The 26,436-nt window shown below is 41.5% G+C and overlaps 1 protein-coding gene across 4 annotated transcripts in view; it reads right to left on the reverse strand.

Moving 5' to 3' along the window:
- Window positions 1–279: 279 nt before the first annotated feature.
- Window positions 280–26,436, reverse strand: part of SNX13 (sorting nexin 13) — a 120,136-nt gene continuing 93,979 nt past the window's right edge. For 2 of the 4 annotated variants that reach the window (XM_075271417.1, XM_075271416.1), the window contains exons 16-26: window positions 23,933–23,970; window positions 20,770–20,839; window positions 18,074–18,216; window positions 13,128–13,235; window positions 12,805–12,915; window positions 11,056–11,217; window positions 9,180–9,251; window positions 5,456–5,601; window positions 5,281–5,349; window positions 4,035–4,147; window positions 280–2,909 (exon numbers count right to left, since the gene is read on the reverse strand). In XM_075271417.1, coding sequence (XP_075127518.1) covers window positions 2,662–2,909; window positions 4,035–4,147; window positions 5,281–5,349; window positions 5,456–5,601; window positions 9,180–9,251; window positions 11,056–11,217; window positions 12,805–12,915; window positions 13,128–13,235; window positions 18,074–18,216; window positions 20,770–20,839; window positions 23,933–23,970 — 1,280 coding nt within the window. In that variant the 3' untranslated portion in view covers window positions 280–2,661. Of the gene's footprint in view, window positions 2,910–4,034; window positions 4,148–5,280; window positions 5,350–5,455; window positions 5,602–9,179; window positions 9,252–11,055; window positions 11,218–12,804; window positions 12,916–13,127; window positions 13,236–18,073; window positions 18,250–20,769; window positions 20,840–23,932; window positions 23,971–26,436 lie in introns of all 4 variants that reach the window. The other 2 variants (XM_075271415.1, XM_075271414.1) reach the window with 1 other exon arrangement.

Here is a 26,436-nt window from a genome sequence, read left to right on the forward strand (position 1 = left end):
ACATTATTAAAAAATAATAATAAAAAATAAAGCTACATTTTTTTCTGTTTAAAAACCCGGAGCACATTCTTACAGCATTGCAAAAGTCTTGGTTTATCTATCTTACGTAATCTACATCTCTTCACCAATGAATCTCTATTACTGTCATTTGCTTTAAAAAAATATTAAGGCTAAAACAAGTGCATTTGATTTGGACAATGGCACAATAAATTTCCAGCAACGATCTGAAGGCCCCCCCCCCCCCCCCCGACCACCGACCCCAGACACGAGAGCGCTCCGCTTATATATACCCTATTTTACAATCACTTTGCAGGATTTCGTGAGGATACAATGGATTCGAGGCAGGTTATGAACGGCTTCACAGTCTGGTACAGCAGATATTCGGCAACGCTCGGCAGAGTCGCAAACAAATGAGAAAAAACTAATTTGAGATTAAAAAAATATATATTTTGTTTTACTTAAAATTCCATCAGAACTTCTATCACATATAAAACATAGACGGACACCAGACGGATTCATGTGCAATGGCCACGTCTCGTACGAACAAGTCTGAATGATTTTCTATAGTCTGAAGGTCTCGCCACCGCTATATAACTGCATGAAGTAAATGCATGGTCAAGACGAAAACACTTGGTTTTATACATATATGCCGCAACACGGATTACTCCACCAGCCCAGGATAAGAACACGAGGTCACGGATTATACCACATGTGCTGCTGGGGTAAGAGGCCGCAGAAAATGACAAAATGGCCAGAAAATTCCAATCTGTCTTTTTGAGGATTAATCTAGAATATTTACGCTCAGAATATTTATTCAAGCTATAAGATTTACCGTCAATGACATGACATCGCTAGAAGATAGCGAAGTCACTGACATGACCAAAGTGAAGGTGGCCATACACATTACATAAATGTTGGTTGAACCTGATGATTTTGGCGGGCCAGGACGCCCATCTAATTTGTAAGGGGTGTCCCAATTCTCCATTTGCAGCGGATATCCAAGATTTGAACTCCAAAAAGAGAACCTGCCACCAAAAAAATGCAACTCATTCCTCTCTTCCTACTGAACCGAGCATGCATGTATAAACGGATCACCATAGTGGCTTCCATTTCACAAAATCATGGTCAACCCCTTTAACAGCGTGGCAACAAGTTTCTCCACATCATGGTGACCACATTTGATCCAATTATGTTCTCCATTTACCACCCTCTTTATATAGCCAACAGACTGCCCCAAAAGCGGTCAACAACCCAACTGGTTTAGTTGGGGCCAAACCAGAGAACATGCACAACTCCATACAAGTTTCACACGCGTGCTGCCCTGTTCACATCTGAGTCCATAACCCCTGTGCTGATTTACTAATCCTGATGGGTCCTATGCTGTTTAGTAGAGCGAGGATTGATTGATAATCCAAACAAACAGAGGAGAATCAAGCCCTCCCCTCTTCATCATGGGCCCAAGGGAACCAAAATGTTGAGAGCCAAGCGACACAATCCCCTAAGGTTCTCTGCATCTGGATGACCCACAGATCAACCATAATAGATTATGTAAGTATACTGCATGAAAAATAGTTGTTAATACCCACTTTCTTTTCGATTTCAAGAATAAAAGACTAGGATATGACATCTAAAAAAAAAAAATGTTGATCATCTCTAAGTAAGCAGCTTTACAAGTGAAAATCGTGATTTTCCATCTCGATACAGAGACGTAATTCCAAAATAACATATTAAGTGCAACCGTGACCAAAATTGTGCTCAGGAAGCAACCATAAGACGCCGTCACCAATCAGTTGTTGGGAAAGAGTATATGCCAAAATTGGGGATAACTATACATGCAAGAAATGCACATTGGGTACACGTTTTCAGGGTTAATCCTCATTCCGCGAATGCGTTACATAGAATGACCTGTTTGTGGGAAGCGTGGTACTGAGCCATGATATTAACTTCAGCAGGTGGTCGCCATCTTTGTAAAGATTAAAGAGAATTAAAAAAATCCAATAGACACCATCAAGACTGATTGCATATTAAGAAAATCATAGAAAAGCAGAAAAAAAAACAAAAAAACCCTCCCTAATGTAATACAGATCTGCACAGATGGAGCTTAAGAAGTCTGTTGCACAACTGTCCCAGGCATCGGCCTGGTAAACCGCCATGTCCTCGGATACCGATCTGATTTATTAGCCACCCTCCTGCTACATGGGAATGTATCTCCTAGCCCAATGTACGCCGGACTCCTGCTCCGCATTGCCATCATTGCACGATTTCCCAGCTTTAGCTCAATCCTGTTGATCCTCCAGCGTAGCAATGTATTTGTGCTTGATATTAATGTAGAAAAATACAATCTGGCACTTATTCAACCACTGGAACGCTCCTATCACGCCCTTCTATGTCCGAATCCAGAAGGTTCCATCTCTGGTCCTGGTTCTTCAACATGATTCGAATGCACCGATGTAAGACATATACAGTCCCAGTCAATAAATGGTTGCACAGCAGGTAGGATGAATAGAGCCACACAGCTTATGGATGCATCGATAATCTATATGACACGATATGACCGGTGTGGAAACGTCAGCAGCCATTTTGGAGCCCCGGAAACGATGCCCAAACCGCTATTATAAAACACTGCAGAGTTTCTAGGGCACAAGTTGACAGGCCGGAGTGTCACCTTTTCTGTAAGGCAGGTGCAAGATAAGATTGCTGTCTTTGTCTATATTTCCTCATTCGCTCCGACCTAGAGTGCAGTTTGTTAAAAAGCTCGTGGAATTTGCATTGTGAAAATAAGGTTTCCAGAAAGCCTTCTAAAAAAACGTACACAAGTCTCCTGTTTAGTTGGGTGTGCTGAAACATTTCAAAGACCCGAAGGATTCCCTTTCTAGTTGTTTCTGCCCCAATAATGTGCTTCAGTTCATCTGAGGGGGGGACAAAAAAAATAAAATCATGACATATCACAGTATAATAAAGTACCCCTAGAAATACACTATCACTGATGCAACTTTATAGGATATCTGTAAGAATATTATATCCAGATACAAAAGTGTAGCAAAAAGTAACACTATTATACTTAAAGGGGTGTGCCGGGATTTGAGAGCTAGGATAGGCCATAAATATACGATTGGTGGGAAGTTGATACCTGGCCCCTCGCCAATCAGTTGTATGAGATGAATGCCAGGTCTGGTGCTGTATAATGTCAAAGACAGAGTGCTCTATACATTGTATACGGATAAATCGTGGCCAAGCATTAAAGGGATCATATCATTGGAATCCCTTTTTTTTTATCCCTAACACTTAGGAATAGCCTTAAGAAAGGCTATTCTTCTGCTACCCTTAGATGTCTTCTCCGCGCCACTGTTCGGTAGAAATCCTGGTTTTCGTCAGTATGCAAATGAGTTCTCTCACAGCACTGGGGGCACCCCCAATGCTGCGAGAGAACTCTCCAGCGGCACCTCCATCTTCTTCCATCTTGGAACGCCCTCTCCTTGTGTCTTCTTCCATCCTCGGCTTCAATCTTCTAGGCCTTGGGCAGAGCTGACTGCGCATGCCCGGGCCACAAGAAAATGACCACTTACACCAGCTTACTGTGTAAGCAGACATTTTCTTGTGGCCCGGGCATGTGCAGTTGGCTCTGCCTGAGGCCTAGAAGATTGAAACCAAGGACAGAAAATGACACAGGAAGAGGCCGTTCCAGAAGAAGATGGAGGTGCCGCTGGAGAGTTCTCTCGCAGCATTGGGGACGCCCCCAGTGTTGTTTGAGTGCTGGGGCCCGCCCCCAGTGCTGTGAGAGAACTCATTTGCATACCGAAGAAAAACGGGATTTCTACCGAACGACGGCGCGGAGAAGACATCTAAGGGTAGGGGAAGAATAGCTTTTCTTAAGGCTATTCCTACGAGTTATGGAGAAAAAAAAAGGGTATCCAATGATAGGATCCCTTTAAGATTTCTTGCCATAGGCAGAGTGCAATGAGAAGGTTATGTGTGGCCATATTCTTCTGTCCTCCTGTTTCACATGATTTAAATAAAAGGGTCATTTACAATACCTGGCATGATTTCCAGCAGCTTTGTTTTTGCAGCAACTCTTGTCCGCATTCGTATGCTTCTGTCTCTGCGGGGAGCAATCTCTGCCAATATCCCATTAGGCCAAAACGAGTCTCTGCAACCAATGTAATGTTAAAAAGACATCACAGTATTTGATTCCATCATTGTGTTCTTACTCCCTCAATATACACCATTCAGACAGAAAGGAATCCATAATATAAGGTAACACTATTCATTAATTTGCTTACTTATATAGCGCCATATTGCTCAGTGCTTTACATTATCCGATATCGGGCTCACAATTTAAATTCCCTAAAAGTATGTGTTTGGAGTGTGGGAGGAATTTGGAGTACCTGAAAGAAACCCATGCAAAAACTGGGAGAACATACAAACTCCTTGCAGATGTTGTCCTTGGCTAGACTCCAGTGTTCCAAGGCATCATAGTTGATTCAGAGGATCCTTCTATTGGTTTGGGTCCGATGATCTGATGGTAACCCACTGAAAATTATATATTTTCCGGGCCCCTGGGGGAAAGGGGATCACTATCTCAGGCACCAGACCTTAGTGAATAATGAACTGCACAGGTGCTCCTGCATGGGGGTGGGAGGGGGTTTATGGGGGTGCACAAACTCCAATCACAGTTACTGGTGATGGTTAGGCGCCTTCTATCACAAGCTATAATAAAAAAAAAAAAAATCACAGTGTATATATTGGTTTCTTAGATTTACCAGATAGACATTTACACTATCTCCAGCAGGCAGAGATAGGACTGTCTCTAGCTGCCCATGTGCCGCTGCTCTCAGACATCATGGGATTAAAAGGCAGAGCACAGGGAAGAGAAACATTAACTCAATGTGGTGCCTGAACCACATGGACCAGAAACGGAGAGGATGATGGACTGCAGGTATTACAGTAAAGCAATATACATAAAAGTAGTACAGAGTTCAATAAACAGGTGAGGAACGTATGGATGGAAAAAAAGTTTTGGTCTGCTTCTTGAATAGTTTCCAAAAACTTACAGTATGTAAAGTACCCGGAAAGAAAACTGTAGTATGCTTTTTTTTTATCTGAAGTTTTTGATGTTACTGCTTTTACACTATAAAAGGTACAAAGGCTCTGTTCACACCTGTGTGAAGCCTGCATTGCAGATACTATTGTGTTTTTATGACAAAATAGCACTACAGACACCAGGGCAGAACCCAATGAGATTTTAATGACATGTTCATCATGGACATATCCTTGGCTTACCTAAAATGCTTGACATAGTCCGCTACTTGGTCAGGTGAGGTCATGGACTCCACATGATCAACTATTTTTCTGGTGAGAAAGAAATAAACGGATTGTTAGTTCTCGGCTACTGATGAAGAAAACATCCCGTGTTGGTTGAGGAGTTTCCCTCCTACAGCAGGGCTTGAGCAGTTACCTATTAATGGTGTCTCCATATGTTGCCCGAATGAGCTGCTGGAGAAGGCTGGTGATTTGTCTTCTTAACCACTGATTTCTTTCCTTCAGGTCAAAGACTTCATCCATGAGCAGAAGCATCACACGAAGAGGGATATTGTCATCAACCTAGCAACACAAGATTGATGGGATCTCTCAGTTAAGACATTTAACAGGGACTGTCAATAGTCGCTGGCCCTTTACATGGGAAATGACACGGGAAACAGGTTTATGTAACCAATAAATCAGAGACCATGGAAAGGTCTTTCAAGTATTATTGGCAATATGAATCATGATACAGTGTTGTATGGATTGTTCTTCATATTATCCTCAGGATAGGGGATCACTTTCTGATCATTGCGGTCTGACTGCTGGGACACAAAGGGTCCAGAGACGGGGGACTTATTTTTCCCATCTGAAAGGCGTGATAGGCCGAGCAGGCAGGTTGTTGTTACCTTCTACTGAGCAGCAAGAGATGGCTGTCCTGTTCATCTCCAGAAAAAATGAACCCATTTTTATTAACTGATGGTACAAAGAGCACTTATATAAAAGTAACAATTCAGATTAGGGAACAGCAAGCAAGAAGGGGAAGCAATGCAGGTCCAGTCTGATGACGCGGGGGTGCTCGGAGCACAGGGGGGAATGCACCCTGTGCTCCCGGAAGGCTGATTTACATAAGGAAAATACGTTTATTTCGTGAAAACGCCTACGCGATCAGGAAACAAAATGTCTACAATAGCCTTTCTAAGCTACAAGAAGATAAATGTATTTTAAAAAATTTAAATTCCAATAATAGACCCCCTTTAAATGTATTTGAAATTTACCAGGCTGTATCCTCACTCTGGTCTGCCTTGGTCTCAGCCCATCCAGTTTCATAAAAAGTGGTGAGTGGGGTATAGAAAGAACAATGTGGCGAACCTTTGGGACAAGAAGGGGCCAGATACCAAAGGTGTGTCACATTTACACCCCATCTGTGCCCGAAAACTGGCACAGGTGATAGTAAATGTCCTCCATTGGGCGAAATTGTACATACCGGTAAGTTCTTGTAGCAATTTTTAGCCAAACAGACTGGATACGAAAAGTAAAAGTATAGCAAACACTGACACTTCTTTAGCTCAAAAACTGCATGTAATATTCTAACCTAAAGTATATTTAAAGGGGCTCTATCATTGGGAAAAGTCATTTTTAGATAAGCACATCCTTGCATGGCCTTTAGAAAGGCTATTCCACACCTATCTTTTGTATGTAAATCGCCTCAGTAGATTTGGAATAAGTCCGTTTTTATTCATATGCTAATTAGCTTCCACCATGCACCGGAAGTATCTGTGTGCACCGTCTGCTCTGTGTGTATGCAAAGCAAAGATGAATCATCAGCACAGCAGCCTCTGCTATACATACACAGAGCAGGCAGCGATCACAGACACTTCCGATGCACAGTGGAAACTCATTAGCATATGAATAAAAACAGACTTACTCAAACACTACTGAGGCGATTTACATAGAAGTGGTATGTGTGAAATAGCCTTTATAAAGGCCATGCAAGGATGTGCTTATCTAAAAATGACTTTTCCCAATGATAGAGCCCCTTTAAAGGGTTATTTAATATAGTAAATTAAATCGGTGAGATATATCTACTTTACCCCCAGGAACAGCATCACTCTTGTCAATGGGATGTGTCTGGTATGGGTAAGTGAATACAAACCCCAGACTTAACTCATCTTAAACATCTTTAAGAATCTAGTAACATACGCCATATACCATACAAATGTGGACAGGGAATAAATGCTAAGAAACCCCTACAAATATACAAGAATTATAGGTCTAATTTACTGCTGTATGGAATATCCCAATATTTTACTATTGATTTCCAACCAACAGAAAAAGTTATGTATTGGGAAAGTCACAGAGATGAGAAGAAATGGTGTCAGCAATCCCTACACAGAATGTAGTATAGAAAAGATGAGAAGACAGTACTAAGTGAAGCACCTGATCATTTTACAGCCATGACGAACAATCCTAAGTACTTTAATACAAAGGCATTTATCAATGTGATGGTAACACGGGGATGTTCAGGAAGACACCGCGGAATGCTTTGATGTGACATATAAAAATTCACAGAGGAGGGCAGGTGCAGATTTACGACGATGACCAATATCCATATCATTACTGTAAGTTCTGGTCAGAGATAAAAGATTTCCGATCTCACTGGAGAACCTTGAAGGTGGCGTTCTCCATAATCTTAAGAAAATACATCAGGACTTGTGTATGCACAGAGCGTATTTTCTAGAGGTGTGAAGTAGGACTACATGATCCAGCTGCATTCAGGTGTTTGTAGTCTGCAGAACATGAACATTCATACGGACACACATTGTTTGGAACGTGCGCTGATATTTGACTCAATAATAAAACGTGAATGAATAAAACTACAAGTAATAACTAGAGAGTTTACAGTAACACCCTACTGGCCAAAATGCCTCTTACGAACTGTATGTCTTATATTGGCTCCTATTAATACAATTTTTTTGGGGGGGACTAGTTTGGGAAAAGTTTACCTTATTTCAGTCATTTTGGATAGCTTTATTGGTTAACTAAGTACTGGGTCCCTGGTGTGATTCTATTGCGCGTTGAGTGCTTTGTCTTCAACTATTATTATTGTTTTTTATGGTTATGCTTTAATAGTTTTGCCCATTTGTCACTTAAGGCAATACCTTTGTTCGGTATGTATCAGAAAAATAACATGATCATAGGATATTCCACTCTGCCATCAGCTGTAATTGATATTAGAGTTGGCATTAAAGGGGCTCTATCATTGGAAAAAGTCATTTTTAACTAATAACATCCTTGCATCGCCTTTAAAAAGACTATTCCACACATACCACTTGTATGTAAATCACCTCAGTAGTTTTTGAATAAGACCGTTTTTATTCATATGCTAATTAGCTTCTCAGTGCACCCGGAATTCGCTTTGTGCACTGTTTGCTGTATGTACAGCACAGGCTGCTGCTGATTCTCACACATAGCAGGGAGAGGAGAGCTGGCTGATAACTTCCTGTGCACGGAGGAGCCTAATTAGCATATGAATAAAAATTGACTTATTCGAATACTGAGTCCATTTACATACTAAAGGTAGGTGTGGAATAGCCTTTCTAAAGCCTATGCAAGTATGTGATTAGTTAAAAATGACTTTACCCAATGATAGAACCCCTTTAAGCGTTTAATTCCCCTGCAGCGTCACCACAGGAGAAAAGAATCACTACAAGTTCTCATACGTGTATTATACCTAGGGCCCACTCTTTTTAGTGGTAAGTGTCCTCCAGAAAAACAGACACACTTTGTAGCATCTCCTGATCCTGCTCCGTAAAGTGAGAATATCCTAATAGGGTATGTGAAGATGTTCTTGCTCAACCACTTAATGGCTTAGAAGACTTATTTTCAGAATATCATGTGCTCAATATTTTTAGCTGCTTCTTTTTTGGCTGAGAAAAGCACACAGCTCGCCTCTGGATAAAATTATCCGCTGCCGAATTCCCATGGCGTCGTGCGTGTGACACCGCATTAACAAATAAAAATAAAACCACTGTCTGCAGATAAAAGACAAAAAATGAGGAACATAAGGAAATAAAGACTTCAACTAATGCTGTTGTACAAGTAGCGGTATAGGACAGACATGTACCCCGCAGCAAGAAGAGCGTGGACTATTTACTCACATTGTCATCTAGTTGTGCGGACACTCTGCAATGTTCAGGATCTGAATCAGGCTTTGGTACAAGGATTGGACCCTTAAGGAAAGAAGACAATCAGTACATTACACGCCAGAAAGGCTAAAGGGTGCACTTACAAAAACAACCTAATGAAATCATGTAACTCTATGGATGTCTGAAGGGAAGGAGAGGGAGCCAAGCTCTCAAATACACAAAAACAATGAGTTTTTAAGATTAAAAAATGATTAAAGAAAGGAAAAAAACAAACTTTGTAGCCAAAGAATCTTAGTTAATTTGAATAGATGGGATGATTTGGGGGCAACATATTCTTTGCCCTCTGGAAGTATTATTACATGAGTACATGATGCCAATGCAAAGTACACCCAGATGCAGATGGTCCTGTCGGCAGTGCTGGGTCAAATGTTTTCTCAATTTTAGTTCTTTTTTTATGTTTATAATTTTACTAGATATAGAGGAAGCTTGGGTAATTTGCAGTGGTATAATGATCGGGCCCGGCGGAGTATGGTGTCGGCGGCCAGCACCCTGAATCACTATGATATGGGACGGGGAAGTCCTGGTTTCCGACTGCTATACATAATGGTATTGGAAAGGGGCCCTGGCATATTGGCAGGCCCCTTTCCAATAGATGGCAGCTCAGGGGAGGTGACTGGAAATAATAACTACATATATTCAGCTCTCCTGGGCTCAGCGGTCTCTCTGGTGCTCTTCTGCCATGTATCTGAGGCCTGTGATTAGGCCCCAGTGGTCACATGGGGCACAGTGGCCCAATTACAGGTCTCAGCAGTGACGTCTGAAGAGGACTGAAGACGCAGAAGACCGCAGGATGGAGCAAAGGATGCCCAGAAAAGGTGAGGAAAGCGAGTATGAGTGTTTGTTATTTTTAATTGCCTTCCCTGGGCCTCCGATTATTATACTCTATGATCTGAGGAGCATATAATACTCCACTGTATCAGGGCACTGTGGAGCATATAATACTGTGCAGGACCCTGTAACCATCACTATCAAGAATTTGCTGTAGGGATGGGGTAGGGGGCCCAGGACATAAGTTTGCACCAGGGCCCACAAGGCTTTAGTTAGTTAGCCACTGGTAATTTGACCTATTTTATTTCAGTATTCTTTTATATGATAAATACCATATATTCTATACAAAATAAAAATGTAGTGAAAGACATCAGCCAAAATATTAAAAGGGTTTTCTGAGGCTGGCAACTTATTCTTAGGATAGGCTACCAATATCAGATTGGTCCAATACCAAGGACCCCAATGATCAGCAATTTGAAGATACCGAAGCATTCAGGTGATCACGGCAAGCTCTTTACTGAACACCAAACACATTACTGTACATTGAATAGGGGCTGTGTATGGTATTGCAGCTCAGCCCCAATGACTTGTATGAGACTGAGGTGCAGCTGTACCATGTGACCGATGAATGAGAGGTCGTTGGCACAGAGAAGAGCTGAATTGCTTGCAAGCGCCATGGTCTCTTCAAACGATTGATCTGTGGGAGTCCAGGGTGTCAGACTCTTATAGATAAGGGCTTCAGTTTCAGAAAACCAGAAGCAGTTAAAGGGGAGTAGAGATAAATTATATACGTCAACCCGGATATCCTTGCAGTGTTACGCAGCTGCTCAATTTAAAGAGCAATACCTCCCATAAATAAAAAGAAGAATAAAGTAAAAAAAAATAGATAGAAAATAAAAAATTGAAAACTAAACAATGTCACGACCCCACACACACTACAGGTTATAGACACAACCCCAATGACACAATAATGTGTGTCACCGGTGTAAAACGTATTCGCACTTACATAGCAATTTTATACCATGAGATACAATTTTAGCTGACCGAAGAAGTTACAGACCTTAAAAAAAGATTGCTTTATATCTTGGCCGAGTTTTTCAGACATTTTGCCCATGTTGTCAGACATCTTATTCATCCCTTCAGCTAAGCTGTCTGGTATGGATTTCACGGCATTGGAGACATTCCTCATTGAATTGCGCAGCGGGTTTACAAACGTGTCCATCTATGAGAAACCATATGAGTGACACATTGCTTTTCTAAAAATGATACTGTATTGTATAGTCTGTGAGCTGATACGTTGTTACCAAAGCTAGATTTCCTAAAATGGAACAATTGTTTTCACTAAACTATTACTTTTCAGTGGCGTAATATTTTATCGTCTCCTTCACCAAGTATGATTGTCCTGCAGAGTGCATAGGGCAGTACTGGTAATGTTCCATCTCGGGAAACGGAACGTCACTGGAAATTTAGAAAATATGCCTAGGTCGGACCACCTGGTGATCTGGGGAAATATACATTTTTGATAAAGTAAGTTAGTTAGAAGTTAGGCGGAGGGGGGCTGTTTAGTTTAGGGTTAAATTGTAATTTTATCCCTTTTTCTCTACAATAATTCTCCTTTTCTCCTGTCCATGAGATTAGATTTATTAGACTGACATTGGCAATACACGCCAACCATCAGATGTGTAGAGAGGCTTTGTAACTCTTCCTGATGGTTGGTGTAAGGAGAGAGACACATCAGAAACATCAAGCATGTCCTTTCCCTTACTTATGCTAGAACCAGCGACTTTCTCTCCTCTTCCCATGCAGTACACATGGATGCTCGGCTAAGCATGTGGATGGAGGTGCTGGGAAAAATCTTACGTGTATGGACAGCTTATGTCGACCATTTTAAGCCCTATATTTTTGAGTGGGATTGCCAATTTGTTTTTCTATACATAGAAGCGCTGCTTGTCAGAAGTCCAGTCTAGGTGCAGGTTAACTGTATTCTGGTCCAATATCACTACAAAGATCATTATAATCATTAAGGCCCCAAGCACACAACCAATGCTTCCGATGTGGGACATAGCTTGCAGTGGAAGGCATTCTGTGATACCACACTTCTATGGGGACTTCCAATCCGTTCCATTCCGATGACATGGAGGATAGGACTTGCTTTATAACCAACCAGGACATCAGAACGGAACAGATCGGAAGCCCCCGCAGATGTGAATACATCAGGGAATGCACTTACAGGTCACTCCAAGCGACATCTGACTTCATTCTGCTGCAAAATCGGCCCCACATCCTAAGCACCCTCGGTCATGTACATGGAGTCTGAGGGACATTTTTAAAGAGGGACCTGATCCTTTCATGTCTGTTTCAGTAACTAATTAGATTTTAATAATCCTGAAGAATTTTTTCTTAAAAACCTGCCTTGTGCCATTCCTCTGTTAATCTCATTAGAAATGTATGAATACATTGACAGCGGGATGTTACCAGTTGGGGGATGTCCATTATGTATTGACGGTATTGGAGAATGGACGCATTGGAAGAGGAAAGGTAAGACCCATTGTCCATTTATTACTAAATTTCTAAGCCGAAAAACAGGACTAGCACGAGGTACAGTATGAGAACATAATGGAGAATTGTTATGTCATAGGGAATGGAAGTATTTACATAAACTAAAAAGAGAGGACTGACGGGCCCTCTAAGACTTTCCAATAACTGTCTCTATATACAGTATATCCTGAGGTATCTCTGCATTATTACATTTCAAGACTTTATCAAGAACACTTTTTGTTTTTAGTCAGTTTTTTTTTATCATCCGTACCTTTCGTGCAAAGTCTCCTTTCCCTTTATTGTAGGCTTTGTTCTCAAGAAAGTCAAATACACAAGGGGCAAGGGCTGGACAGGCCTTCAGCAACTCAGGACTTAGTAGTAACTATAAGAAATGGTAAAAACACAAGTAATAAATTCTTGAACCCTTCACAACCTGTCCACCACCCCCCACCCCCCCTAAAAAACCCTGACACTTTAAAGCAACCACCTTACCCTGTAAAGACTACATACCAAATCGCTGCTGTTAATATTGGCGCACAATGACCGACTATAAACCATAAATGCCGTAACCCTATAAAACTTTACAAACCTTACCTGTAAATACGCATTCAAATCATTTTTTCTCTTTTCCAAAAAATCTTTATCCATGTTGTTGAAGGTCTTCTTCCCTGGCAGCTTCAGGACACCAGCAAGGTTCTCAAACTGAAATAGATCACCCAAAAATAAATAAATAAAAAACCGCCAAAACATCAGAAAGACAATTTAAATACTCCAATATACAAGCGAAAAGATAGTCCCTTACTGAAGCCAGTCATATACTAAAGTGCCGGTACTGACAGGTGGACTCAAAACAAAACGAGACAACTAGATGGACTGAAGTGGCACAAAAGCCCTAGCTTAGATGGCTAATGGGGCAGCAATGAGGGTTGAGTAACCTTACTTTCTTATCACCCCCTTTAAGTAGGCCACATACTATGCAACATTATCTCATTAAGACTGTCCCCTTTCTGAGCGTTACTAAAGTGAAAAATGTAATTTAAAGAGGACCCTTCATGTCCGATACACTGCTGGAAAACCAGCAGTGCACTGAATTCAGCACACTATCGGCTTCCCATTACGTGCCCCCAGTGAAGAGCTATCAGTGCCGGTACCGTAACTCTTCACTGTCAGAAGGGTGTTTCTGACAGTCTGTCAGGAACGCCCTTCCTCACAGTAGCGTCTATCGCGCTGTACTTTGAGAGGGGCCATGAGGCTGAGCGGTGAGGAACGCCTCCTCAGTACTCGTCCATAGATGAGTGCTATCAGGAGTAGAGGAGGGAGGGGTTTCTCATCGCTCAGCGTCATCCCTGGGTGGTAAGGAAGACATAAGAATGGATCATTGGGGGAGGGGGGGTCACACCTCTTCTACTTAGATGTAAATGTAATGTGGCAGTCACTGTCTTAGGGAGCTATGGTGTAGCTTCTCTCTGGCCCCCCATACTCCCACTTTGTATACTCCTATGTAAAATCTGAAAAGAAAAGAAGGGTAAGGGCAAATGAAAACATATGGTTTTCTCTGAACGGAATGGTTGGCATAGATCTGTCTGGAGAACTTTGGCGCAGCTGCATAAGATATATTCCTCCTATAAAGCATGACTGCTGGTTTCAGGTGCGTATTTCAGACTATCACTATGAATAAGCAGGATTGATGGGGAGGGAACATCTTGAACTCTTAAAATTGCCTGTCAGGAATGATGTACTCCAATGACAGTATATGCTACGGGTAGAAGAAGAGGAGCAGGTTGGGGCTTTGTGTGTGGCATGACAACGAATATTCACGATTTTTCTACTATTTAGCATCGCTGACTTGCTCAGTAGGTTTCTATTTCTAGTGTTACAGAGGTGATGGAAATGGAACTATTCAAAAATAATCTATAGAATAGTACCGTAAGGGGGGTTTCTCACAGCCCAGTGATGATGCTGAGCTGTAAGGATGGCCCTCCTGACGGTGGGGAGATATCGGTGCTGAAATTAACAGCACTGGGGCACAAACTGGGAAAGCAGACTGTGTGCTGAATTCACACTGCTAGCAGTATATAATACTGCACATCAATGAGGACATGAAAGGTCTTCTTTAAAAACATTTGCCCCATTAAAGGGGTTGTCTTGTTTGTGACCAATATCAAGGGACAAATGTAAAGGTTGAAAGTTCTACAATTTTCCATTATACTTTTCTACGTCTCTGCTTAATTCTAGTGGATAAAATACAGTCCATGGTGATGTGATGTACAGCCCATGGTGATGTGATGTACAGCCCATGGTCATGTGATGTACAGCCCATGGTCATGTGATGTACAGCCCATGGTCATGTGATGTACAGCCCATGGTCATGTGATGTACAGCCCATGGTCATGTGATGTACAGCCCATGGTCATGTGATGTACAGCCCATGGTCATGTGATGTACAGCCCATGGTCATGTGATGTACAGCCCATGGTCATGTGATGTACAGCCCATGGTCATGTGATGTACAGCCCATGGTCATGTGATGTACAGCCCATGGTCATGTGATGTACAGCCCATGGTCATGTGATGTACAGCCCATGGTCATGTGATGTACAGCCCATGGTCATGTGATGTACAGCCCATGGTCATGTGATGTACAGCCCATGGTCATGTGATGTACAGCCCATGGTCATGTGATGTACAGTCCATGGTCATGTGATGTACAGTCCATGGTCATGTGATATACGGATGACCACATACGGTCCATGGTCATGTGCTGGACACACAGGTCCACAGCTCGTTACTTAGCAGATGTCTGATTACTGTGCACCTGTGTGTCCATCACACGACCATGGACCGTATGTGGTCATCCGTATATCACATGACCATGGACCGTATATTACGTGACCATAGACCGTATATCACATGACCGTGGACCAATTTTTATCCACTGGGAGTAAGAAAAATAGAGAAAAATATAGAAAACCATGAAAAATTGATACAGAAAAGATGCTGGAAAATTGGAGAACTTTTCATTATACATGCAATAAAATTTGTCTCTTAATATTTGTCTAAAACTGAACAACCCCTTGTATAAATCAAAGCTCTATTCTTTCATAAGCTTTCTAGTTATTGCTAAACCACATGAAATATCTCAAAGTAAATGTAAAAAGCAATATGTCCTCCAGTGTGATAACCGCATGTGTGCTGCGGCAGTCACTGCACTATTCATGGTCTGGAAACCAATGACAACAGGTAAAATATTCCCTGTGCTAGGTTACAAGGCAATTCACATGAAGTGTTAGGCTGATTTTTTACGTTGCTGAACAAGTGCTAAATTCAGTGGGTGGGAAAGACGACTAAGCCCGGAGATCAGGAGTTTATGGACAGCTGGAAGTAGGATCTGCATTCACATTGCCTCATCTACTTTAACAATGGATCTGGAGGGGTCACTTTAGGTTCAGAACACGTTTTGTAAGATTTGCCTCTTAAGTCACTTCATTTCATGTACTTCAATTAGACTGAAAACAACTAGCCTTGGAACAGAAGAAGAAAACTGTTCCTCTAGAAAGTGGCAAAACGATATCGGAGGCAGAGACAAGTCATCGCTTCCCATCGTGGTTAACCCACTACATAACTCATGATCTGACGCTAGAAAGAAACTCCTTACCTCGGTTTAGAAGGTAATATAACAATATGTGGCTGTTTATGTGAAAAGGGCCCACACTGTCGATATGGAGTTCTTGGTATCATTGTAACGGTTATGGTGTAACATTGTCTAGTCTCAACAAGTCTCAACAAATTTGTAAACTTGACATATTTTTTAAAAATTTTTTTGCATAAAACAAAATTGTGATTTTTTTACCCAAATATGTTTTGGACTATTTTCTCTATAATTAGTATCGACGATCTGGGCCCTTTTCACGTAAACAGCCACATATATGAGAGCCAATAAAAGGCACATTTCTGGTGGCACACAGAAATGCCTACAGCTGTCTCCGCTCAGACCCCACAGACCCATAATCTGTCGCCCAAAGCCTCTACACTCAATTCCCAAGCTCAGTTTTTAACTTCCTAAGCCCTGTGACCAATACAAGAAATGATCTGAGCCACTGTTCCCCGGCCATTCTTCTGCGCTTCTCCGCATTAGCCCACAAATGATCTGGTTACAAGATAAATAGGACTGAGCTTCAGTGCGGAGCTGTGGGATACATCACTGCCAAACACTAGACAGGCAAAAGGAAGGAAAACACCAATATCAGTCTGTGCAGATCGGGAATATTCAGGATCCGGCCCAGTAACCCTACAGGGATGAATGACATCAGTGCTGTCCGTGCTGCAGGTTCTACTGTCGGGTCTTTGTAGACATCTACAAGCAGCTTTTCCTTGTCTCAGCCTAGCCAGTCATGCTTGGTACCGATGGATGAAGAGGATATTGTGTACCTACAGTGAAGAAGCACACACAGCAGGGGCACTGCATCCCCTCTCCTGTATATTCCCAGAACTAGAACATATACCTCCACAGCCGGTTGAACGCCTTCTTAAAGGGGTTTGCAGGATTTGTTAATTGATGACCGATCCTAAGAGTAGTTCAGATCCGATACATGGGACCCTATTTAAAGCAGCAGTGGCACTCCCTGAGCACAGCTTCACTTTCACAGGCCACATAAAATCACACTCATTGGTGGTCTGTTCACAGCTCAGTCCCATTCAAGTGAGCTGCAATAACAGTCACTATAAGGGTCAGGCCGCCCCCCTCTGACATTTTTGGTGAAGCTACTCTACTTCTGGCTAATCCCATCCACACTTTGCAAAAAATAATCTGCAGCGGAAATGCTGCAACTTGAAAAATGCTTGTGTTTGTGCAAATTGCAGCATGTCAATTATACCTACGGAAACAATGATGTGCTCTGTAGAGGCTTAATGAAAAGCAAAAAGTCTGCAGAGGAGAAAACTGAAGAACTTTTGTGACAAGCGATGTGGGGGAGAAATTAAAAAAAAAGAAAAAAGAAAAAAGGGAGGTTAGTCTAAAGGTTTCCTTCTTTCATAGCCAGCGTAATCCTCCATAATATTTACATGCCAAGGGGAGTTCTTCTCACTTGCAATACAAGGTTTCGAACAGTGCTGCAGTACCTAAAGCCACTACTTCACCTTATGACTAGTGAGCATCGTCCTGACACTTAAAACTTATCAGGAGCAGTGTCGTCTCAAAGGGGCTGATCTGCGTGAGCCTTGAGTGCTGGACACTCGCAGATGTAACATTGATGACCTATCCTAAACATAGGCCATCAAAGTTATAAAGTGGTCCACCAAAATATATTTATTCCCTTATCAATTGAAGGACATGTGGATCAGGCATTCATATTACCCCATTCATTTACACTATATTGGCAGTTTTGTGTGTCCTTACCGGAAATGAGAACCTTGTTTGACTTTTTGCAACCAAAACAAAAAAAAAAAAGAAAAAAAGATTTTCGATTTTTCCCATGCTCCTGAACACAGTCACAATGTGTATACCCTCCCTACATACGTCAATTACAAACCTAGTCCCATACCTGTTCAGTGATCCGCATATGGAAGTCATGGAAGTCACTGTACCGGCGATAGGTTTTCCATGTTTCTTCAATGCCATCTAAGCCTCGCCGCTGGACAGTGATAGCGTACAGTGCATAGGTTTTTCCATGTTCATTACAAACTCCTGCCACAGCATATGGGTCACAGTCAACATGAACTGGTAGTATACAATGTACAAGGACACATGCACATACAAAAAAGGGATAGAAGAGAGAGCATGAAATGGCCGGTGGAATGAACAGAAAATGAAATTGTATGAAATCAAACAATCTTATGTTCCTATAATAGGGAGTATATGAAGAATGTCAGTGGGCCTAGTATAATGTGTGTCAGTTACCGATTTCATACAGGTTCTCTAGATAACTATATTTACCTATAAACTGCTTAAGACACCGTTCAAACTGGCACTTTTCCCTTTCTATGGGTCTAACGATAAGAAGCCATCAAATATACTGGAACCTTGACAAAAATGTAATAGATCCTATAATAGACTGTTTCAATAGCAGAACATCATATCTGTTAGATACGGTGTGACATTTCAATCTCGTGGACCTTTATCAAACACCGGCCATGCTGGGAATACAAGAAGGACTGTGGGTGCAATGAAGACTGGTAAAATCTCAGGGTGTATGAGGTTTTACCACTACTCGTGGTGCCCACAGTCATACCTGGCATCCCAGTGCCGCAAGTGTTTGTGAATACTTCACCCAACAAATGTATACATATATTGCATCATAACGGAGTGCCTGGTTTTCCTTTAACATTAGAGTAAATTAAGAGACAGCTGTAGAAACAAAATAACCGTATTATATGGTTGCAATGGTGGACCTAGCCTGTGATCCTGAAGAAGATGTAGAAGAACTCTCTCCAGTAAAGAACTCACACACTTATTACTTATTAATATTATATAATGTAAGCATTTTATGCTGCAGATTGGCATTGGGAATTATTTTCCAAGTGTTCGAGAAATTTAAAAAAAAAAAAAAAAAAAAAAAAAAAAAGAAGGCTTGAAGCGTTTCAAGAATGTGTTGGCTCTTCGTCTGCTCAGACAGTGAGCACATACTTCATATCAAGCTGCTGGTATCATCTTTCATATGGTATTTGACTCGCCTATTAAAAGATTTATAGTTCAGGAAAACATTTAGCACTGTCAAGTAATGATAATGTCCTGGGACTAAGCGCAGGTTGTGATACTGTCCAGCAGGACCCTGCTATCCCTTCAGAGACTGAGGAATCTGTGCGCAGGGTCTTCAACATTCTTCTGAGTTGTCTATGGTAACATCTTTGGGTCAAAATAGATAAATGTTAGCACCCAATGCTACATTTACAATGGCTGATGGGCACGTTATCCCCGAGAGGTGAAATTGTATATCCAATAGTATATAAGATTTCATTCAATTGTAATCACCCACTAACACTGCCTGACCCAGAAACCAATGCTCTCAGGCCAGTCACTTTGGGGCAAGGAGGTTTTGTGGCCACGGAGTAAATTGTGCCAAACTAACCCATACTGCATATCTTGTTTCCATTTGCAGTTGGATACTGTTCAGTGTTATCAGCCATTTCTGACTAGAAGCGAGCTGCCCTTTCTTCAGGCGGATTCTGTGGCTGCTTCAGCCGCGGCATACGCTTTGCGGCAGCACCCTTCCGGACTAGGTTCATTCAAACTGTGATGTTTTTGCTTGGCAGTGGTGGCTGCTGATGTGCATCCTCTTCCCCTCAGTCCTCTGCTATTCTGGCTGGGCTAACAGGTATGAATGCTAGGACTTGAACAGTTGGTCCCGGCCTAGCAGCCCTCCTCAGCTTAGGAGTGTATAAGACGTCTCCTGGGCATGTAGCCTAGTCCTGGAGCTGTTTTACAGTATACAGCTGTAAAGGGGACATTTATCAAGCCTCTTGAGATGATTTTTGAGTGTTATTATGTATCTTGAGGCCATTATCTTGGGCCTCATTTAAATTGAAAAAAAAAAGAAAAAAAGAAAAAAAGACAACTTGTACTTAGAATGAAAAACAGAATAGTAAAAACCTGGCCAATACCCGGGGCAAATATCAGCAAAGAACACTGATCTGATCGCAACTTTGACACAGGATAAAACATGCAGGTCATCGATGGGGTATCACCTGTAAAGTCTGGGCAGAGCTGCCAATAATCCCTCAACTGAATGTTCCTCCCTATTCAGTTTGCATCAGCTGTGTAATAAAACCAATAGAAATGAACACCGATCAATGGGTTTCTTATTGGTAATCACTCCTGGTGGCGGACATGTGGCTCTCTAATACAACCTTAAATCTTCCTGACTTAAGATTACGAGCCCCTATGTCTAGCGCAAAAACATATATCCAACCATATTAATGTATCGCTGCTGGTCAGAGATAAAGACTATCAGGGTGTAGAACCGGAAGGCACATTCATCATACGTCACACTGTTTGGTCACATGGCCTATTTGCAACTCAGTCCCATTCAAGTGAATGAGACTGAGCTGCAATAACAAGCAGAGAAGTTATACTAAGCAAGGCGCTGATAACACTAACTAGCTATCTCCAGTGTTGGTTCATGAAAACTGTGAAAGCATGGCAGATGTGGGTGCATATGATAGAAATAAGAGACAGCAAACCAAATACAGAAACACGAGAGGCAAAAACGATAGGAAAAAAAAAAAAAGTACAATCTCTCACCAGTGTCAGAAATAAAAGCATTGATTTGTATCAGTTCTTCAGTGGTGACGTTTGACAGGTCATCCAGAGACTAGAAAAACATGTCAGAGAAAAATTGCATTTTATTAGAATAGAATAATATAAAAAAGAGATAAAAAAATGTAAACAAAATAAATAAATAAATCGCACAATACATTTCTACATAAAACAGCCCCCTATAGGCATTCAGTCATAGTTTATGCCACTTTCCTTTTAAACGTGTCGAAAATTGTGCAACTCGCTGACCTTCAGGGTGACCTTTCCCCCCAATTCATTGCCTGTTCTGTTTATTGTAACTGAGTGACACAGGGGAGCTGTATTATTTGAGTAGGCATTTACTCCAGACATGGAGCCGGGCCAGAAACAACTAATCTACTAGTGTTCAAACACCTGCACAAGCACGGCAGTCCCAGAATAGCACTAAACCCTGCACACCGAGAGGAAAGGAAAAGATTCCTTCATATACGCACTATTGTTTCCCGGACCTCATACCAACACCAAGGTTTCCTTCTCACTCACTGAAACGTTCCTTTCAACATTAATAACACAAGAATGCCATTCACTGGGGCAAGCGGACACTTTCCCTCACCAGAAAGGTCAGGAGTGACGGATATAATTTCTTATGGTCAACAGATCAGTCTACTAAAAATAGAGCTTTTATACAGCGCCTCGTACGGGGGGGGGGGGGGGGGGGGGGGCTCGGGAGCCGCAAGGGCTGGATTTTCAGCTTTTATTAAAAGAGCCCAAGGAGTCTTATTTACCTAACTGAAGATTACCAGCCCCAATGTCTCGCGCAAAAATATATATCCAACCATATACAATGTCTAGCCCAAAAGTATATTAATGTATCGCTGCTGGTCGGAGATAAAGACTAACAGGGTGTCAGGAGCAACGTAGAACCGGAAGACATTATTAATAATGTATCTTATCAGGGGGAAAATTCACATTCCATAAGGGATAGTTGACACAAGGCAAAGTGGTCAGGATTTTGACGCGGAGTCTGCGTCAAAATCCTGCCGCCTCCCATTGAAAGCAATGGGAGCCAGTCATCTCCTGTTTCCATGAGTGGTTTTGTTCCCGCTCATGGAAAAAAGAAGCGAGGTGCCGGATTCCGCAGCTAATTCAGCCCCAGTGTCCGCCTCGCAACAGCACCCTCCGGACTAGGCCCATTCATTTGGGCCTAATCCGGAGCAGAAAGCAGCGACGGGATGCCAATACACTGCACCGGCATCCTGTCGCGGTAGCCGCGATGGAATATGCACCGCAGAATCCCCATGTGAACTAGTCCTAAACCTTTTTTTTTTATTTATTTTCAATTTTTATTTATTTATTTTTTACAGTGGCTCCTTGTAAACTTTTTACCCACAGATCAGACCATGATAAACTGCCACATGTTATCATGATAGCTGACTATGTCCCCCACCTCTGCAAAAATTTCTGCTTGTTATATCCACATGCTGTGACCCCCCTCCTCGTGTCCTACAACCAAGTCGGCTGTATTATTATTATTATAATTATTATTATTATTAACATCAATCTGCACAGAGAACTAAATGATCCTGCAGTGTGTCTGTGTTTCTTTCGTTTTAGTTGCTATGATTCCTAGTATTTCTCTATCTGCCATGAGCTTCTATGTGTTTCTCTCTTGTTATATACTACTGTACCATCTATGAAACTGTATCACTGAAATTTCCCCATTGTGGGACTATTAAAGGAATATCTTATCTTACTAGTTTTATAGCTTTAAATGATACAGTACGCTACATTGGCTCTATAATTCACAAATTTTCACTTCTCATGGCAGTCACGCATTTCTTTTCTGACTTTAAGACTGACAAAGATGTGCCAAATTTATTAAGAGATATAGGATTAAAAAGTTGGTGTATTTTACTACGACAGTCTTTACTCTAAGACTGTTGTCAGTCTTAAGGGATTTCCAGACTTCTAAGATTGAGGGCCTATCCTTTCATTCCGTAGGGGTCCAACATCTGGCATCCCTGTGGATCAGTTGTTTAAAGCAGTACAAAGGTCATGTGATGTCACATTGGTCAATTTTTTTGTAACTCAGTCCCATTCAAGTGAATGAGACTGAGCTGCAATAACAAGCACAGAAGTTATACAAAGCAAGGCGCTGTGCTTCATATTCAGTAAAGAGTCCACAGAACTTGTCCGATCTCTGTTGTCAGCAAATAGCGGAGTTGCAGTGGGTTTTATGTGTTGGATCATTGCCCATCTTGGATGGCCTACCACTGGATAGGTAATCAGTAATCTGGAAATCCTCTTTAATAAGCTTGCTCTCTAATATGAATAATGCCTTGTTAGTTGCACTCAAGTAATGGGACAGAATAATGTAAGTGAAGCCATCTTTGACATCATATACCAGGGAAATGCAAATACTGTATACTAGACTTGTGGACAATACTGATAACAGTGGGGTATAATCTTCTGTCAAAATGAAGAGAATACAGGGTAACATTGACCATTATATATATTATTCTCACACTTTCTTGTTTACTGAGTGGAAAAAAGAATGATCTCCAGCTCCACCTTTTGGAAGGTCGCTCCCTATAGATTAATGTATGATGGCACTGGAGCCTATTCCTCTTTTCCACCAATGAGGTGTTATTTGTATATTCCTTACGGTAGGTTCACATTAGCATTTGGGTTTCTGTTGTTCGGGTGTAAATGGGGAACTGAAAGATGGAGAGCCTGTCCACTTAAAAAGCGGTTACCCGCAGACCTCAAAGACTACAAAGGGGTCTGTTGAGTTTCCGACGGTTTCAGTATACTGAAACCAGCAGAGAGAAACGTCTTCCTTGGAGGACTTTTCTCCCCACTGATTACAGGCAGAATCTGTGACAGACGCACCTACATAGACTCCAGCACTGAGGTGAACCGAGACTTACCCCAAATTCTTAGCAGGACATGCATGGTCTAATAAGCCCCTGTACCATTCTCTCCCTTCAGACCCGGTTTTACCTACACAGTAACCCTATAACTTGGATGTCTGGCTGCTAGTTTAGTCTGAGCAAATATAGTCTTGTACTTGGCTACAGAACAGGTTGGTGCTACATTACGAATTCATTATTTATTGATGTGAAAAAACACACAAGGAAAATGTAGATACGACGTAAGAATTACATACCAAATTGATGCTGCCCGTTGGTGACCCATTAAAAGACTCTGGGTTAAAGGGAAAAAAAAAAGACAAATCAGGAAATGATTTTAGAACACAAAGGGTTAATCAGTTCTTGTAACCAAGGCTAAAAATCCCATCAGCTGAAGCATGCATAGCCCAGAACAGTATACAGCACACACCCAGCATCGCAACGAATCCCCCATAGGCCTCCAGCATAAACATTGTAATGAAGCCGCTGGTGCACCTGCAGCAAGTGAAGCGCCGGTCACTGACAGCACTGACCCCAGTACATCACGTGTCATGTGACCAGCGTACAGTGCGGGGCAGCGTCTGCAGTCAGCGCATTATTTAACCCTTTAAGGACCAAAGTCATTCTGGTATAAGGAGAACAGAAACGTTGCTTCTCTTAACAGTCTAACATTTATCATTTTTATTATTATTTTTAGCGAGAGGTTGTGTCTATAGACTAATGGAGTTGTACTTTCTATATGTATTATTTTGGGCTAACTTGACAAAAGTATTTGAGTCTTTTTTTAAACATTTTTTTTTAGGAATCTCCTCTTTCTATGTTTCACAATGCTCAAGATATATCTATTTAAAGTGATCCCCCCACATTGATTTCCTCTTCTTTACACACACAAGCCTGTAGACTGTATACAGCGAGAAGTATAATAATGCAGGATTTAAATGAAAAGAGACAAAATCAGCTTATAAAGGATATTACAAAAGGTAATAATGCCAGAACTTGCCAGAAAATATAATATTATTGAAAAGTTTAGTTACGGTACATTTTAAAAGGAGTTTAAACTATATTTAAAACGGGTTTCTGGGGCATACAGATTGTGGTCCTATCCTTATGATGGGTCATAAGTTATTGGGGGAGGTCTGACACCCAGGACCCACACCGATCAGCTGATAAAGAGGCTGCAGCATTCAGGTGGGTGTCTAATACCAGGCAAAGCCACTACAAAAAAAAAAAAAAAATTGAGCTACACCTAATAAACAATGAAAGGGATGTTAGAACAGCGGGAGTCCTACTACTGATATGCCCAATGACCTGATGGACAATGGCCTACTCTAAGGCTTGTATTACAAATACTGAAAGGGCTACAGCCAGAATGGGAGAAGAGCAGGCTGTAGTGGAGTTAGTATGGCTGCCTATTACCAGTAACAGTAATGGTACAGGCCGTGTCTGTGTGATCATGTTTATGTATAGCAGTAACCAGCACCGGCTCACATCATATAGGTACATTGGTGATGCGGGAAGTGTGTAAACCCCCTACAGTTTTGGACGATCGGGGCTTGAGATAAGTTTATTACAGAGCAGCACATTCAGAGACGCTGTAACGTTAAACTGCTCTAACTCTGGAGCCGCGGGGGCAATCCTGGTCTTGTTTAAAAGCCAAGAATATTGGCATTAAAACCAGACCAAAAATAATGTCTATAACCCCATAGATTTACAGATATCACTGGTTAAAGCGGAGTTGCATATACTCACACATTTGGGTTAACCAGTGTGCAGGAGAACACAAACAGCTGACAGCGCGGAGAGGAGAAAATGATTTTATTATTCATCTATCTCTTTAGCTGACCTGAGGGAAGGGGAGACCATGGACTTTTGCTCAAGATATGAACCCCCATTATCAATCAGACGCATACTTGCCATTTAACCCCTTATATGCTGCAGTCAATGCTGAACACAGCACCTAAGTTGTTTTACAGGGGGAATAAAAAAAAAACCAACAAAAAAACAAAACAAAACAAACAACCCACACAATTGGTATCACCACATCTATAACAGTCCCTAAAATAAGAATAGTGTGTAATTTATGCTACACAATACACGCCATAAACCTTAACAATTCAGATGCTAGAACTGATGTTTTACGATTATCTCACCTCTCAAAAACAATAAGTAATAAAAACTGTCTTATGAACAAAATACAAGGTCTCTTAAAGCTACACTGAAATAAAATGAAAAAAGGTAATGAAAGTGGGAATACAGAGAGGGATGAGATGTTACTGGTTTAAGGCTAAAATGTGATAACCCGGAGATATGAATATGAATCAGTAATATTTATTTCAGCCATGAAATCCTCAACGTAATATCTCTGCTTTCTTTCAGTATATGGAAGTGCTGGACATCTCCCCGCACAGAGTTGTGTACACTGGAACAAGCCACGCACACTCCTTAGTTTCCGACCACATTCTTACTTGGCTATTCATACTACAAACTCTATCACCCTATGTATGCCGCATACCTCTTAATATAGATAACAAAGAGTTAACTATTATATCCTATGTTATAGATCAAAGAACCAATAAACGGTTACAGTATTACGCCTTTTAAATGTCGATATTCCAGGATCATCTAGAGACAACGTTTGACCACTAGAGGGCATTGTAACACTGTATAACAGGAGCTCAGGTCTAATCCATATAAACTTGTCAGGAGTCTTCGTCACTTCACTCCCGACTAAAACTTAAAAGCACAACCTCACAAAGACAGA

The sequence above is a fragment of the Leptodactylus fuscus genome, chromosome 4, assembly GCF_031893055.1.
Source record: "Leptodactylus fuscus isolate aLepFus1 chromosome 4, aLepFus1.hap2, whole genome shotgun sequence".
Classification (NCBI taxonomy): Eukaryota; Metazoa; Chordata; class Amphibia; order Anura; family Leptodactylidae; genus Leptodactylus; species Leptodactylus fuscus.